The following is a 16,138-nucleotide window of genomic DNA, read 5'->3' on the forward strand; positions in this document are numbered from 1 at the left end:
TAGAAATAATAACATCGAAATGTTCTCGTGTGTCAGGTAAACACCCAAGAGATCGTGGAATCGCTTTGTGTTTCGAAGATTCACATTACGCTCGAAATTGAGCAAAAACAATCGATGTCTTCACTCATGGCAAAATCTGTCTGCACAAAAACGGCGGACAAAGTGCTATCTAGCTCACTCTTATGTGAATATTATTTACTGCATTCGCTACATGATGCAAAAAAAGCAGCTTATTTGCATCAAGAAGGGTGCACAATTTGACTGAAATAATGAAATCACTCCAGTTTCTCAGAAAAAGCTGTAAGTTTGCCGCTTACACACTTGTGTACAAAGCGCCTGAAAGGGTTAGCTGCGCCATCCAAGATGCATCCGCTCGAACTCGCCCAGCTCAGCATAATCGCGCTTTAACCCTTTTGTTACCGGAGTACCCGGAGCACGCGCGCCGTCAGCGCGCATGCGCCCATCGCCATGTGGGCGCCGCATGGCGACGTGTCCAGTCCATCAGCGTCGATGACACGTTTGATGCGAGTATTCAAGACACTGAATACGTGATTAGGCTAGATCAGGGGGGAGTCAGCTACTTCCACCGTAATAAGGTGGGTTAGTAAGAGGTTTAGGATCGAATGCCAAGCCACAGGTGACAGAGCAAAGTTGTTTCACTTCATGGTAGGTGGTAGGTAAAAACTTTATTGATGAACCAAGTAAGGGAAGCAAGTAGGGGAAGTTTGGTTGGGTTGGTTCTTAATCCCGGTTGGCGACCATCAGTCCATGACTTCTGGCGACCTTCTCCGCCCATTCCACCAGCCTCTTCTGTGAGGCCGGCTCGGAGCTAGAGACCGCGATCTCCCAACCTTCTAGGTCAAATTTCGCATTACCGGATATCGTAATCGTCTACCAATTTTTTTTAACGCTACTCCATCCTTGACCTGCAGCTCCGTCTGCCACCCTACCTACCACGAAGTGAAGTTCCAACCACCATCTCGCTGGAACTTCACTTCGTGGTAGGCAGGGTGGCAGACGGAGCTGCAGGTCAAGGGTGGACTAGCGTTAAAAAAAAAATTGACAGACGATTACGATAGCCGATAATGCGAAATTTGAACGCATCTTTTCACGGCTGGCAGGTAGCGTGTACGTTTCGCTGCTAAGCCACCCTCCGGGATCTTCCCGTGGCAGATCGTCACCTTCCAGGTGGCGTTTCGCTCTGCTACTTGAACAACCGGCTACGCCGACAACGCCGACGACGCGAACCCCAGGCACAGGCGCCTGAAAGCTGCGTTCTAAAACCGGCCCGAATTTCATGAGAATCATGGCGTTTTGCATACTTTGAACTCATGCCCTGGTTGGACTGCCGCGTGACTCCTGACCTCCGTCTGACCAAAAGTTTTATTTCGCCCCCCTGGACTTTTGAAGAATCCAAGGGAACGAAGAACGGCTGTACAAAAATCTCCCGTAAAAAAAATGTGTGGAACGTGATAGCGTCTTGCAACGCTGCCAGTCCAACGCCATCGCCCGTTCGGCTCTCGTCTAGCCCATGGCCTCCTCAAAGCTCTCACAAACATGGGCGACGTGAAGCCGTGAAACCGGGTCGGATGTCTCCTCCAAAGTGCGCCGACACCCCATTATCCTAAAGCACGATAGGCACAGCACCAGTGCAGGGCACTGCAGGAGCACATTTAGAGTGCCCTCCCTCTAGGAACCATGCGCCGTCCTTCGCGATAAAGTTGCAGAAAAGTACATCACCCGTCAGTCACGCTTATCGACTAATGAACTTCTCTGGGCCTTACACACCACGTGGTGTATCCTTCGCGTCATCTGCATGGGCGAGGAGATTGCACATTCCTAGAGAGAAAACGGGATGGGTTTCGCATGGCTTTGTGCCATTCATCGCGGCGCGAAAATATGATCGTAACCACCCGACGTACGCACTGCAGTTATTTATTTAAAACGACCAAACTTGCGTCATTTCGCTTGCTGCAGTCTTGATCATTGCCTGCATGCAGCGTACTGCTGCAAAAAACTGATCAAAATCGATCGAAATCTATTTGATTTCAGTGCAGCAGATTGGAACCTCAGTGCAGCATACTGGCCGCCATTCGGGGCATACTGATCTCCGTAGAGGAAAAAAGCGGTCGCTGAAGGACGTGACTACCGAGGCAAGAAACGTGCTGGCAAGAACCGTAGCTGTGATTGACAGGGGAGCCCTGCTTTCCTCGATCTTTACTGAAATATTCAACACTTCTGTGACGTTCTTACTGCGACAGGGTTATGCATCCATACCTTGGTTATCCCGCTGTCGGATGACGTCCACGCGCGGCCCCCGGTAGATTAGATCTGAATGCATATTTACATGAATTGGGTTTCTCGCCGACGAGGTCGCTTCTTGTGCACCGAGTATTAGAGTGGACAGCGCTCTTGTCAGTCCATCTGAAGCGTACACGTGTTTCATATTTCAGAAGATTCGGTACAAGCGACAGGTGCTGGCGGTCAATCGCAATTCAAATCCTGTTATTCACGCTTCACGGCCATTGACGCCAGAAGCGCTGATAACAAACAGTGACAGGGAATCCGTAACTGACGGCAATAACAATGGCTTAGGCTTTTGTTATTAATTTATCTCCTTACGATGAGGCAGGGCCTCTAAAGGCCATTTGCGCTGTTCTGCGGATGGTGCATTTGCCTTCCAAATATGAGCGTCATTCGAAGCAACGTCCTACCCTGGCTTTCTCTTTCCTCAACAGCCTCCTTCGGTTAACATCCCCGACTTTTTGTCCTTAGCTCTTTCTCCTGCTAAGAATCTCAGGAGCTGGACTTGAGTCGTACGTAACGCGTTAATCGATTGCTTGTAATAATTGCGTTTTGTACGATCTTAGAGCGCAACTCTGAAGCGCCCGTTCGTGGTTGAGCTATAGTTGCGATTCGTGGCCGCTATCGATGTAACCTGCAGTGTTGCCGCATTGGCCAGTTGACTTTTCCCAGTTCTGCTCAAAATTTCCCCTTTGCGAAACAAGTGTTCGCAGTGCTCTACCCGCACCGATGAAATCCACAGGTTCCTGTATTTGCAAGTTCCCGTATCTGGCGTTAAGCAACTGTAACGCAGTTACATGACGGAAGCCAACAGTCATCGTATGTCCTCTGCGGCTTGAGGGCAAGGGTGAACGAGTAAGCGAAATGAGATTGAACGAGCCGAAGCGAAGGGGCCCCGCCTTCTCATTTATTTATTTATTTATTTATTTATTTATTTATTTATTTATTTATTTATTTATTTATTTATTTATTTATTTATTTGCACATACTGCAGGCCTTTTTCGGGCTCATGCAGTTAGTTCCCATGCAGTTAGTTCTCAGAACTAACAGATGGGCGTCTTTGGTATATCTTCCATTGAAATCCGGGTGCCTCGGGCACCATACCGTAGGGAGTGACCTAGCGACCCCGCACACCTTCTCTCGAACTTACCTCCTTCACCCCTCCGCACCCCGTGGCCGATCAACCCACTTCCCGCGCGGAGACAAAAAGCCTGCCTAGACTCTGCTGCATTGCCTAAAAAAGTTTTCAAGGTATCTGAATGAACCCCTGGAATCAGTGTGCAAGAGGAGGGATATACTATAGGAAAATGAGAAAACTGTCCCCTCCCCACGTTCCCAAAAGCGGCCATGGGCGTCCCATCTCGTCCTCTCGTGCAGTGTACCCGTGCCGTGCGGCGTCCGCGATTATTTACACTCCTGGACAGCTTTCTGTGGTTCTGCAGGCAAGGCTCGAAAAGAAAAAGACTGGACAAACTTATGCTCCCGAGTCTGGTCACACCGTCACGATGAAAGACTTAATTCTCACTGTATCCCTAGACATTTTCCCGAGAAAACACATTTGGAACAGCAGTTTTCAGTGACACTGAAAATTTCCCACATTTTTAACGGATTAAAAGCAAATGTCAAGGGAGAAAACCAGCCAAAAAAGACGAAAACACAAGAAGAGAACGACACAGGACAACGGCTGGTGTCGTCCTCTTCTTGTGTTTTCGTCTTTTTTGGCTGGTTTTCTCCCTTGACATGCTATACCAACAGGCCCACCATTCTGCCCTGCTAAAGACAAATTTCCCGTTTTTCCTTCGTAGCTTGCTTTTCCCACGATTCGGCAACACTGACGTAACCGAACTAAACCGTAAATAAATGAGAAAACTGCCACGACTCAAATCCAAACGCCGCGAACAGACCAACTTCGCTGGTCGCTGCACAAAAGCGCGCCTTCTTCAACTAATGAAGCTATCGGACTAATTATTCTCGCGCGCTATGCATTGTACTTACATCGCCTTCTTCATCAACTAATACTACTATCGAACTAATATCGTTTACTTGTATGAACACTGATATCAAAATAATGTACACATTCTCGCGCGCTGTGCGTTGCACATAGTCGCCTTTATCAACTACTACTATCGAACTGATAACGTCGCCAGACGTGTCGACGACCGAACACATTGCATCAGCGCACCGTAAGTAGCCCTCGAATTAAGATAGCGAAATGGAACGGTTGAAGTCTTTGGCCAGATTATAGGTAGAAGCGTGACAGTGTTCCTTTTGAGATGCAAAAACCATTCACTGTCTCTTGTTTCACTCTTTCTGCTTCTGTACAAAAACGCCACAGCCTATCCAATAAATTCAGTAAAATCATTTGAAAGTACGCGCTTTGTCTGAACCTGATCTGTGTATGTGGTATCTGTATAAGTTAGCGCGTTATCTCCAGGATAAATGATGCTCCTTGATGTACCGTTTTAGCGACTGTCGCTTCATTAGTATTTGTAATGCAGTTTGCTGATCTGGTGAATAGGCATCAATGAGCGCGGGAATGCAAACATTTCTGAGAGGATCAGGTAACAGTCGTCAATTTGAAAGCAATGGACACACCTCAGCGGAAACAGGGCTCGTAGAATTGAAACGAAAAGAGTGAGTCAGGAAAAACAAAGCCGGTAGAAAAAAAAATTGCTCGCCCCCGGGAGGGCTCGAACCTCCAACCTTTCGGTTAACAGCCGAACGCGCTAGCCGATTGCGCCACGGAGGCGGGGCGGCCAGCAATTTCCAACTGTTTGTTTCATGCATTGTTGTAATCATATCGCTTAACGGGAAAAATTAAGGAAGGAGGGGAGATTTCGTTAAGTTTTTTTCCGCCGCGGAACGACTTTCTGAAGGCTTAAATGTCCTACTTCCCTTCTAGATAGTGGTTACATTATTTCCAACCATCCCATCGAGTAAACAGTTTTTGACTGTGCAAGCATGTGCGTGCTTAAATCCTCAATGCAACAGGTATTAACCAAGTACCGCATATTTTAAGCAGGCATACACAACCGAGAACACCAAAAGCAAAGGGGGAAATATCTGTTCTCGTGAAAAGAGCCGTTTATTATGCTCTACCGTCGTATTACTTTTGCAGAGTACCGGTGTGATCACCATACTAGCATACTGCAAAGGAATTTATTGCGCTATAATTATAATCGATTACCATCGTTTAGGTAACGTGTAAATCGCACGCCCATTTATTCATTTATATACCAGGTGGTTTACAGTTCTCCGATTTTAGTGCCTGTCCAACGTTGCTGAAGCCGGATTTGCCGCGTAGCAGATTCCTCGTCCAAAACTCGACGCCGATTTGTAAAAATCTGAACGCTTTGACGAGACCACTACGATGAACGCTTTTGACGGTTGCTCTTCAACGTGGCTAACGTGGCATCCGGCTGTGAGTTGCGCACGGCGCCGACAGATGGCAGCACATCATCAACAATAAAAATACGATGATCATCATCACCATCATTGCATTAATTAATTATTAGTGACAGAGTGTATGCTAAGAGAAGAAAAACAGAATCGGAGGCCGCATAAAATTATGTGGAGCGGTGAGAATAGTAAAGTCGCAGATCAGATATACGGCGGCCACTGATAACGATAACAGGGAGAGATCGAACCCTCGTTCTGGACTGAATTCATTACGATGATGATAATAATGCAGATGTCATGCAATGTCTGGCGAATAACTATTACCCCCGGGCACTCCTGTGCGACGCTGATATTACCGCCGGGTGCTGATGTGCAGGAAGCGCAGGCTGTGACGCAAGCAGTATAGCAAGTGATGTACGCAGAATGCTACCGTGATATCACACCATGTGATCTATCGTCCTGCTCATTGCACGCTATAGTAGCAAGAACATTCGTGAATAAACTATTTCAGTATTGCAGCAGTTCTTGTGCCTTCTTTGCCAACTCTTCTGGCTTTTATATACCAGTCGGCATGCCAACTTCACAGATACGTCGGACTAGAGGTGGCCGTGTGGTCCCTCCTTGAAAATCCACCGGGGAAAGACCAACTCCAATTTTCCCTCTCTTTCTCTCTAATACTGTCAAGCCGGTACCGACGACTTGCGAACACTTTCAACAGTATTTGTAGGCGCGAAGGCGTGAGATGACAGTGCTTTGGGGAACAGAGCGCCACTGTCCAGTAAAACAAAACAAAAGCCACTAGCTGGACATTGGCCAGAGCCAACACTTGATAGCTAGTTTGGTTTAAGGGGTTTAACGCCCAAATTATGAGGAACACCTTATATAGGGCTCCGGATAATTTCGACCGTCTGGGGTTCTTCAATGGGTACCTCCGTTTTTTTTAAATATTTTGGTTAATAATCACATAACATTCCTTACTTCCCTCTCTCCGGAACAAAAATAGCGTTTTTCGAGGTACCGAATAGAAGTGTTTTAAAACAGCAGAAATCCGGAAACCGAAACTGTGTTTCGGCATCAGCTATGACGTCACGAATCCTAAACTTTGACGTCACAGACACTGTTCAAAAATTTATCGTGAACATTTTGATTGGCTAACCTGCAGACTTAAGTGACAGCTCGGGTCATTATTTGCCTCAAGTGGCTAGAGATAGCGTGAAATTTTGTCATTCAGCAAATGCAGAGCGAATATCAATGAGGGTGCGAACCTGTGACGTCACACATGCAAGGATGCCGTAGAAATCGCCCTGACTGAGGCCACTACATGGAACATTTTAAAATTTATTTCCGCTGCAATTAAACGTCGCCCGGCTGCAAAATTAGTGACCAGAAAACTACAGAGAAATTACTCTAAAAGTTTCAGTAAAATCCGTGGAGGTACGAAAAACATTGCGCAGCACACAAGACTCGGCATTTTGCCTTCATCATCCCTTTGCATTTTGGTTTTGTGTCACACTGAACGGAGTTCCGAAAAACGTTATAAAGACCTTCGTCAGCAGGTTCCTAAATTTTCAGTGGAATGCAGGAACAGAGAAGAAAACGCACTAATTTATTTTATTCCAGCAAAATAATTCATTATATTCTGTGGAGCAGCACAAAAGTACCTCCAAATTTGCCATTGTAATATGTTCTTCTGCAGCAGACATTTCACCTTCTTTTTGCATGACGAGAGTTCAATACGGCTGCAAAGGTATCTCGCGTATATAAGGCGCATGCCAGGAAAAGAAACGTAGGCTAGGTGGCTTTCTAGTTCTAGCTGCCGCCGCAGTAGAAAACAAAAAGGAAACAGCAAAGGTGAAATTGTGCCATTAAGCCTGAGGACATCATCATCATCGGCGAGAATTGGAGCAGTCACTTCTGCTAGCGGCGATTTCGCAGCAGCGATTGCATTATACGTATAGTTCTAGGTTTGAAGCGAGCTTCAACTTTTCGTCTTATCGGACGCTGACACCGGAACCTTTCTTCTACGTGCTTGGGGGAACGGTGATCGTATGGTATTTATGTCAGAGCGGCTACGCGAATTGGTTTCGCATTCCGAGCACCGCCCCAGTCGCCGCAGCACTGGGCGCTAAAAAGGACCGCCCCACGAGAGAGCTGTGTGCGTCGCCCATCCGTTTTGTTACGTGTGACGGCCAAACGAGCGCGCCCACTTTTACTCGTCGCGAAATCAGGAACAGGAAAAAGCCGCGGCTGCTTCAAAAACGGTGACGCGCGCCGTTCCCAGCCGCCCAGCGCACCAGACGCTTCCTGCGGAGCCCGCGAGATGGCGGGGCCTTTCAGCAGGGCGCGCGAGTAGAGAGGGCAGCCGATATTTTGCCATGCCAGTTCTCGCAAAGCCGCTATGGCTGCAGGGTCAGCTCCAAAGTTAACCGCGTTTGTGGACAAGCTCAGCAATTGTTCCAAGTGTTTGCGCTTGCCAAGACTGAGTTCACACAGCGTGCGGTGGCAACATGCGTCGTGGTTTGCTCTCCGGCAGGTAGGAGTGCTCCGCCGGGCGGCTTTGCATCGTCCTTCTTTTTGCACATGTACCACACCAGCGAGGGCTAAGCCTACCTCTCGACGTCGTCTGCTCTTGTGGTTTCACCTTTGGAGCTTCGATCAGCCGCGTTCACTGTGCATGTGGCTTATGCGTGCCCGCTGTGGCCCTAAACCTGTTCGTACAACGCACAAGTAAGTCTCAGCGTCTATAACGCCTTTCTCGGGGCCGTTCACGAGAATGCAGCGAGCTGGATATCACGAAGTGATGCGGATGCGCCTAGCAGGTTAATTCATGTAAGTAGGGCTGCGTGTCTGCCTCGACCGCGGCGTAGTTTGGCGCCCCAGGAGTTCGGTGATGCCTGACCTTGCTTCTGAAACGACGCAGACAGCTCCTATTTCAAACGATTCGGCGTACGCCACGTTGAGCCGATCCATATTAAGCCTACGCCGTGCGAGGAGGATGCGAACGATTCTTCCCGTTGTGAACTTGAACTTGTTCACGGATCGTTGCCACGGCGATGGCCCAGCACAAAAAGCAGTTCGGGGCCACGCAGGCACTCGGTCGGCGCGTTAAACGCCTCGCGTTTTCTCGTAACCAGCCTGCCGATTGCAGTTTGTCAGGCGGCGCAACTAACAGGCTGGCCGCATCCGCCGAGCGCACTCAGCAGCTAAGGTCACCTGCCGGCTCGCCGTAGCAGCGTTTGTTGCCCGCTCAGAGGCTGTCGACTGCAGGCTGGCCGCAATCGGGTCACCGTGCAGGAAGACTGCGATCTCGGGCCCGTTTCGAGAAACGTGTCATTTGTCTCCCTTCCCTCCTTGCACTGGCAACGCGCGTCGTCCAGGCCTCGGTTTTGCGCTGGCCCGCAGGCTCCGCCGCTGCGCTATCAGACGGCGGCGAAACACGTGCGTCAGTTGTGCCGCTCGCTACGCGCTCGGTTCTTTTCTTGTTTTTTGGCTGAGGCGCCTTTTGGCGGCTCCCCCCCTCCCCTGATTGTACGCGGGTTATTCAGGTGGTAGGTTTTTGCGCGCGAAGACGACCCCTGAATTCGGCGACTTACGTGCGGTAAAACCTCTTCGTTCTGTTTCCTTTTCGCCCAGGATCGCGTGTGTTGATCTCGCGAAGGCGGTCTGGGGTCAACCAGCTCAACAGCAGCGTCGTAAGCGTGCTTGCAGTGTATACCACGTAAGAGGCCCTGTGTGTGCTTTCTTGGCGTCGCCGTCACCGCTGAGATCGCTGTGAAGTGTATTTCAAAGTTCTGTACCGCTTGGTCGTTTGCTTCGAGGCCAGTCGCGGTAAAAGGAGTGCAGTTTTTACCCGTAGCCTTTCCATGTGGCAGAAATGGTTAAAAATAATTGATTTATTGATAGCACTCATTATACGGCGCTAGTGGGGGTACAGGACTATGGAAATAAAAGCGAAGCGTGTTGCTGCTGTCCGTAGAGTCCCGTCGTACCGACAGCTGGCCGCGTGACTAGCACGTGCAGAGTTAGCGCCAAAGTGTTTTCAGATGGCGCTGCATGGATCTAAACAATGCAGTGAATTTACCACTTCAGTAAGGATTTCTTGTGGTGACGATAGCGCGATCGCATTTATGTTTTTATCTCTCTTCCAGCTACCTCGTGTTACTTGAGCCTCTTCGAAGTTCTCAGTGCCGCGATCGCTACTTTCAACCCGCGCCTTTCGATTACAACCGCCTAGGCGTTAAGTGATAGCAAAAGCTATCTATGATATGCTGCCTATCTTCCATGCTTTTGATTCGCGAATCTTTTTGAAGCCAGTCTGATCAGTCAATCGGTCCGTTCCTTCCGGCTTTTGCGAGATTTAGTTCGCGCCTGCGTCTTATCGCCGCACTTCTGACTTTTGTCTGCTCTGCGGTCGTAGTTATCGCGGCGAGAACGGCTTGCCTCGGCTGGCGTCACAGTGCTTGCTTAGTGTCAGAGACGCAACAGGCGTTCCGCATTCTGCCCACTGTGTGCCGTTCAGCCCGAGCTATGTCCGCAGAATGCATTCCTTGCAGCTAAGTGAAAAGAGCAGTATAATGTGGCCGCAGTTCCTTTTGTACGCAGAAAGCTGTACCGAGGCTCCGCTGCTGATAGTGTGATTGACCTGGCATCAACCTATCTCGTTTCTTATTTCCGTTCCGTCCGTACAAATTAAACAGACGAGAAAACGTAAGCTTCACGAAGAACGGACCTCACAAGCTTGTCACGTAAATGTATCCCTTTGTGGCCGTAGCTTTCCTTTGTGGCCGTAGCTTTCCTTTGTGGCCGTATGGCTGCGCTCGGGTGGACGTCAATGAGTAATTACTCCCTTATTACAAATGTATCTCGATAAGCAGCTGTACGAATAGCGGCCGACAGCTGTGCTTCGTAGAGTTATTAAATGTGTGACACAGCCGTCGGGGATGCTTGTACTACGTGTGTGCATTTATGGCGGAATGCGTTCTCGGATGAGTATCTGTAGCAATGATTGTTTGAAACGTCGGTTTCCGGTACCATTTTCCCCGGCCTAGTTTAGCTATGTTTTTTGATGCCTTGCAACGCTCCCGGAGTGAATCAACTGAGGTTTCTGCTTTGTAGTAATCGCGGCGGCCGAATTTCTATGGAGGCGAAATTCTGGAGACCCGCCCCGGTGGCTCAGTGGTAAGTCGCCCGTCTACCGAGCCGGAGTACGTGGGTTCGAACCCGACCGCGGCGGCCACGTTTCGATGGAGGCGAAACGCAAGAGGCGCCCGTGTGCTGTGCGATGTCTGATCCCCAGGTGGTCGAAATTATTCCTGAGACCTCCAATACGGCACCTCTTTCTCTCTTTCTTCTTTCACTCCCACCTTCCTCCCTTCCCTTACGGCGCGGTTCAGATGTGTCCGCCGAGATATGTGAGACAGATACTGCGCCATTTCCTTTCCTAAAAAAAAAAACAAAAACAAAACCAAAACCAAATTCTAGAGGCCCGTGTTTTGTGCGATGTCAGTGCACGTTAAAGAGCCCCAGGTGGTCGAAATTTCCGGAGCCCTTCACTACGGCGTCCTTCGATAGCCCGAGTCGCTTTGGGACGTTAAAGCTCCATAAACCAAATTCAGTCCACGTTGGTATTTCACACCGACGACTAAATTAAGGAATTTTCAGCATAGCTTGGTTCGTACTGCTTCGTGAACTGAGCACCTGTCACTTATTGTGCTTTCCAGCGCATAATGAGCGCGATAGTACGGTAAACGACAAGTGTATTTCAGAGAATTACAGTGAATTCGCTGCAAACACTGTGGTGAAAGCTTTGGCATGCGAAGGCACAAAACAAGTTGAGCTGATATGCTAATGTGGACAACGACACTTCGTCGGAGGAAGTCGGACAGTGTGGTCGATACACATGTGCGTAGGGGACAAAAAAAAAAAGGAAAATTGATCACATTCGTGTCGTATATTTCAGCAGCGAACACATCCACGGGGACCTTAACCAACAACCTTAGTTTAAAAAATTCATCGCTTGCTTGCGCGGAACCTGCATAATTCATGTGCTGTTGACGGTAAATGCAAATGAAGCACGAAAGCACATTCAAAGTTTTATTGCAGGGCTACACTTGCAGTTATGAAATGAAAAGCGCGGTCTAGCATGCTTAACGTCTGCTTGGAAATGGACGTGGTACTCTGTGAGAGAAGTGACGTTTCGGGGCCGACTCTGTACTCACTATGATACGTAGCCGGGCGCCCCACCGTAAAGGGTTTTACCCACCCCGGCTGCTTGAGCAGTGCGCCGCGCATGCGATTTCGTTGCGTGGTCGTTCGCGCGCTGTTACAGTGCCTGGACACTTGCGAGCGAGCGGCGCAAACTTGTTCACCTTTTGTAAGTAGTGTAAGCAGAGTTTAATTTATAAAGGTCTCCCCTGTCCTTTCTCGCTTTGGGCCGCCGCGGTGGCTCAGTGGCTATGGTGCTCGGCTGCTGACCCAAAAGACGCGGGTTCGATCCCGGCCGCGGCGGCTAGAATTTCTTTGGAGGAGAAATTCTAGAGGCCCGTGTACTGTGCGATGTCAGTGCACGTTAAAGAACCCCAGGTGGTCGAAATTTCCGGAGCCCTCCACTACGGCGTCTCTCATAGCCTTAGTCGCTTTGGGACGTTAAACCCCATAAACCAAACCAACCTTTCTCGCTTTGGGGGGAAAACACAGCGCACAACTAAGACACGGACGAAGAAAGACAAGACGATTCAGCGCTGTATCGTCTTGTCTTTCTTCGTCCATGTCTTAGGAGTGCGCTGTGTTTTCCCCCCAAGATGAACTACCAACTAGCCCGATCTTCCACCCTTGCAAGCTACCTTTCTCGCTATCACTCCCCGCTGTACTTCTTGCTCCCTGTCCCTTTATTTCCTCCGGCCACAGCTCGGGTGATTAAGATATAGCAATTTAATTTCTGCGGCTGGCAGCATCCGTTCCTTCTTTTTTATATTTTGTAAAAACAAACTACTACCTTCTTCAGGACGGAAACCAACAGCTTCAGGGTGGGATAGAGTCAATGGAGAAAGAGGCGCTTTTAAAACCTTCTTTCGGTCCAGTGTCGCAGTTCCGGGAACGGGATCGCCGTGCGAGTCAACTGATTGGGGGTGCGTCGGGGTCACGCGCGAACAGTGCTTGTTCGCAAGTCGGATTTCGCGGCATCGCTGATGGAAGGCAGACTTGAGATATGTTTGCGTTTCCGGGTGCGTCTTATCAGGACTGTATAAAACCTTCTCTTCAGTGGGTTGGGTTCAGTGTCAACCACCCTGGCGTTCTCAAAACCAATGGATGTTCTGCAAGTTGTCAACTTGCAGAACATCGAGCGCCCTCTACAATTTTGTAACCGAAAACCCTCGCTCGCATACGGCAATCTCGCATTCTTGTTCGAAAAGGGAGGGGAGAGATGCCCCTTTATCTGTGTGAGAGGGAAGTTGTTGAAAGGACGCAATAGAGTAGGGGCGCGAATGCGAAGGGTGCGTCTAGACGGGCCCTTGTCAAGGGAATGCATCATTGTAACCATTGGACAACTGCCCTTTACACCCGCCTCGCATGCGGGAGGTGGGGGGTTCGATCCCCACTGCCCCCGGGTACCCACCGGAGATACAATGGTTACAAGCTTTCCCTTGGCCTGGTGCTCTGCTTATCTTGGGTGAAATGGTCGGAAAATGGATCCTTGACCCCACCCTGAGTAGTCGAAAACACCTTTTGCCACGGCTCTCTTTGGCCACAGTTACCCTTGCGCCATAAAAAATTAATCATCATCATCATCGCTACCCTTTTATCTTCTCTAAAGCTGGTCTTTGACCGTCGCGGCTTCAGGTTCACGCAGATTAGAAAGCAGCCCCCCCCCCCCCCCCCACCCCCTCACCTTTTCGAAAGATACAGTGGAGAGCGACTGACCAACATCCCCTGGACTGACTCATTTCCCCTCACGCTAACCCCTTCAGTCAGCAGAGCACGAAGTGAAAGCTCGGTCTGTGAATGAGGGCTTTTGGTCTGAGAAAGTCAGCTTTCCTGCAGTTTTGCAAGTTGTCCGGAGCCCTTGGAATGCTGAGCAACTGCGCTCTCGGTCGAAGCTGCGTTCATCGTTCCTGCGCTGGCAATGCCTTTGTGGAATTTCCAACCAAAGGGTCTAGTTCCCAGACGACTCTCCCGCATTCTTTGTCAAAACGAAAAGAATCCAGTTTCTCCAACGTTGGTTTGACCTTCTGAGTAAACTCAGGAGTGTCGCCAGTTGACTGCAAGATGGCTCCGAGAGAGCTGTCGACAGAGCACAGTGGTGCAGGCGGTACGCAGAAAGACAAAGGTCGGTCTCCCTTCTTCCTAGCTTCTGCTGCAGGCAGTGCGCGATCTTCCGGAGTGACCGGAGATCTTTTGGTTTGAAAACAAGCCTTGCGGAGAAGCTGACTTACAGATTTCCGCACGTGGTCACGCAGAGGTAGCTGGCGGGACGCAGAGCTCGTCCCTTTGATGCGCGGTCTTTCGACCTAGGCATAAAGCGCCCCGAAGGTTGGCGATGGCTTGTGACACACCTGTATTCCTTGCCTGCTTTCGAAACAGGCGCGCCGCCATTTCACTGGTTTGGTCTGATGGGGGAAAACCGTTGCTGTTCTGCCAGGTTTCAAGAAATGACATTTTTAATCCGTTTCTCTGGATCGCTTAATTCTCCTCTCGGTGGTGCCGTAAACTACATTCCATAACGATATCTGTCCTCCATTCCAACATGTGCGACCCAGGTTGCTCTTTCAAAGGAACCGCTCGCGGCCAATCGTTCATTTAACTGCCACCTGCCGAGGTGGTAAGTTTGCTCACAATCCGTTGGGCAGGTTGTGATGTCGCCACAAGCTCACGTGACCTGGGTGTCCCAAGTCTTCAAACCGTCGCCGACGCCGGACAATTTTTTCCGCCATGAGGGTACTAACCCTCTCGCGTTGGAAAAACCCTCACTACGCAGTTACCACCGTTAAAGCGAGGCTCAGCGACTGCTGTTCGCGGTGGTGAATATGTCATTCATTTACTTTTGTTTGTCATCATCTCTGCCAGGTTGCGTGTGACGTCACTATGTTCAGACCAATCATCGTGGCACGTTGCGGTGACTTCATGCATGACGCCATTGCAGGCTGTCCAATCAGAAACGTGCTCTTCTTAGCTGCCGTTGTAGAAAAAAAAAGGTGTTGTATGGTATGTGAGGTTTAATGACTCGAACCTGCACATGGTCTATGAGAGACTGGTGGAGGGATCCGGAATAATTTCGACTGCATTGGGTTAGCTAACCTGCACTGACATTGCACAGCATACGACCGCTTTTGCATTTCGACCCTAGCGAAATGCGGCCTCCGAGATTCAAGCCCGCGACCTTGGGATCAGTAACCGATCGCCACAGCCAGTAATGGTGCTTTGCCATGAAAAAAAAAAAAAAACTATTACCATCACGAGCTCTTGTCGGTCACTCAACAGACAAACCAGTGTCGTGTGCATAAGAAGTGAAGAAAAAAAAAAGGAGGGGGGCAAACAAAAGAAAACAGCGCGATTCTCTGGATATGGGTTTCCAGTTGCCGCTACGTCAGAGCAGGTACAATGTCCTAAAATCCGGAGCGCTGGCACGTGCAAAGCCTGCGGGGTTTCACTTTCACCTTAGTGCGCAGAAGTGGATACTTGTCACCGGTCGGCCGCCAACGTGAATCACTGTCCTTACGCCGCTGGATACAAGAACGCGGCGGCGAATGCCCGTGAAAGAATTCCCACCAGCCAATAGCGAGTTTTTGGATATGGTGACCTTATCGGTTAGGGTATAGGTGAATAGCGGGGCGCCATTGCGCATGCTTGCTGGCGCCTCTGTTTTTCCTCTGTGGATACCGTCCTTGACGGTGTACAGGCAGCAACACAGGTGCCGGCAACGACGGCCTTGCCGGCTTGCTGAAGAAAGAGTTATGCTTTTAGCGACAGCCCCCACATTTACATCCCCGTTAATGTAACGTCCGCCCAGTTTGCCGTATTCGAAAATTCCTCTTATGTTAATATATGCACACATTAGCATAAGAGGAACGCGGTTTTGTTGTCGAGCCCTGTTTCACTAATTTTCCTGCACAGTACTAAGAAGTCTTCCATAGTTTATCGTCCCGCAGAGACGATCGCAATATAGAAGTTTCGCTTCGACAACTGCTTCGGATAGGAACCCAGTCGCTTCGTGTAGTAGCCTACGCCGGCTGTCACTCACCGGCTCCCGCCGAACCTTGGACCGTGGCAGCGCAAACGCAAAGAACGTGCCGGCGCGAACTCCGGCTCGTTCTCGTTGTCATAGCCCCTGCATTGCGCCGCTCAGTACTTGCGCCATGTTTTGCGCCTTCTTGTAAGGTAAAGGCTGCCCAGGCGTTTTGCTCGCGAACCATGGCAGCTAGTGTGTGGCAAAGAGAAA

At 49.7% G+C, this 16,138-nt stretch overlaps 1 protein-coding gene and 1 non-coding gene across 4 annotated transcripts in view; one reads left to right on the top strand and one right to left on the bottom strand.

The window, feature by feature from the left end:
* Positions 1–4,979: 4,979 nt before the first annotated feature.
* TRNAN-GUU (transfer RNA asparagine (anticodon GUU)) lies at positions 4,980–5,053 on the bottom strand. The gene has a single exon. It is a non-coding gene; the product is annotated as a tRNA-Asn (tRNA).
* Positions 5,054–8,051: 2,998 nt separating this feature from the next.
* qless (decaprenyl diphosphate synthase subunit 1 qless) overlaps positions 8,052–16,138 on the top strand; it is a 52,444-nt gene continuing 44,357 nt past the window's right edge. Inside the window, exons 1-2 of one of the 3 annotated variants that reach the window (XM_089548949.1) lie at positions 8,077–8,236; positions 9,337–9,421. In XM_089548949.1, coding sequence (XP_089405075.1) covers positions 8,211–8,236; positions 9,337–9,421 — 111 coding nt within the window. In that variant the 5' untranslated portion in view covers positions 8,077–8,210. Of the gene's footprint in view, positions 8,237–8,276; positions 8,431–9,336; positions 9,422–16,138 lie in introns of those variants that run through there. The other 2 variants (XM_089548946.1, XM_089548947.1) reach the window with 2 other exon arrangements.

This window comes from Amblyomma mixtum, chromosome 6, assembly GCF_055824585.1.
Source record: "Amblyomma mixtum isolate Tamu chromosome 6, ASM5582458v1, whole genome shotgun sequence".
Classification (NCBI taxonomy): domain Eukaryota; kingdom Metazoa; phylum Arthropoda; class Arachnida; order Ixodida; family Ixodidae; genus Amblyomma; species Amblyomma mixtum.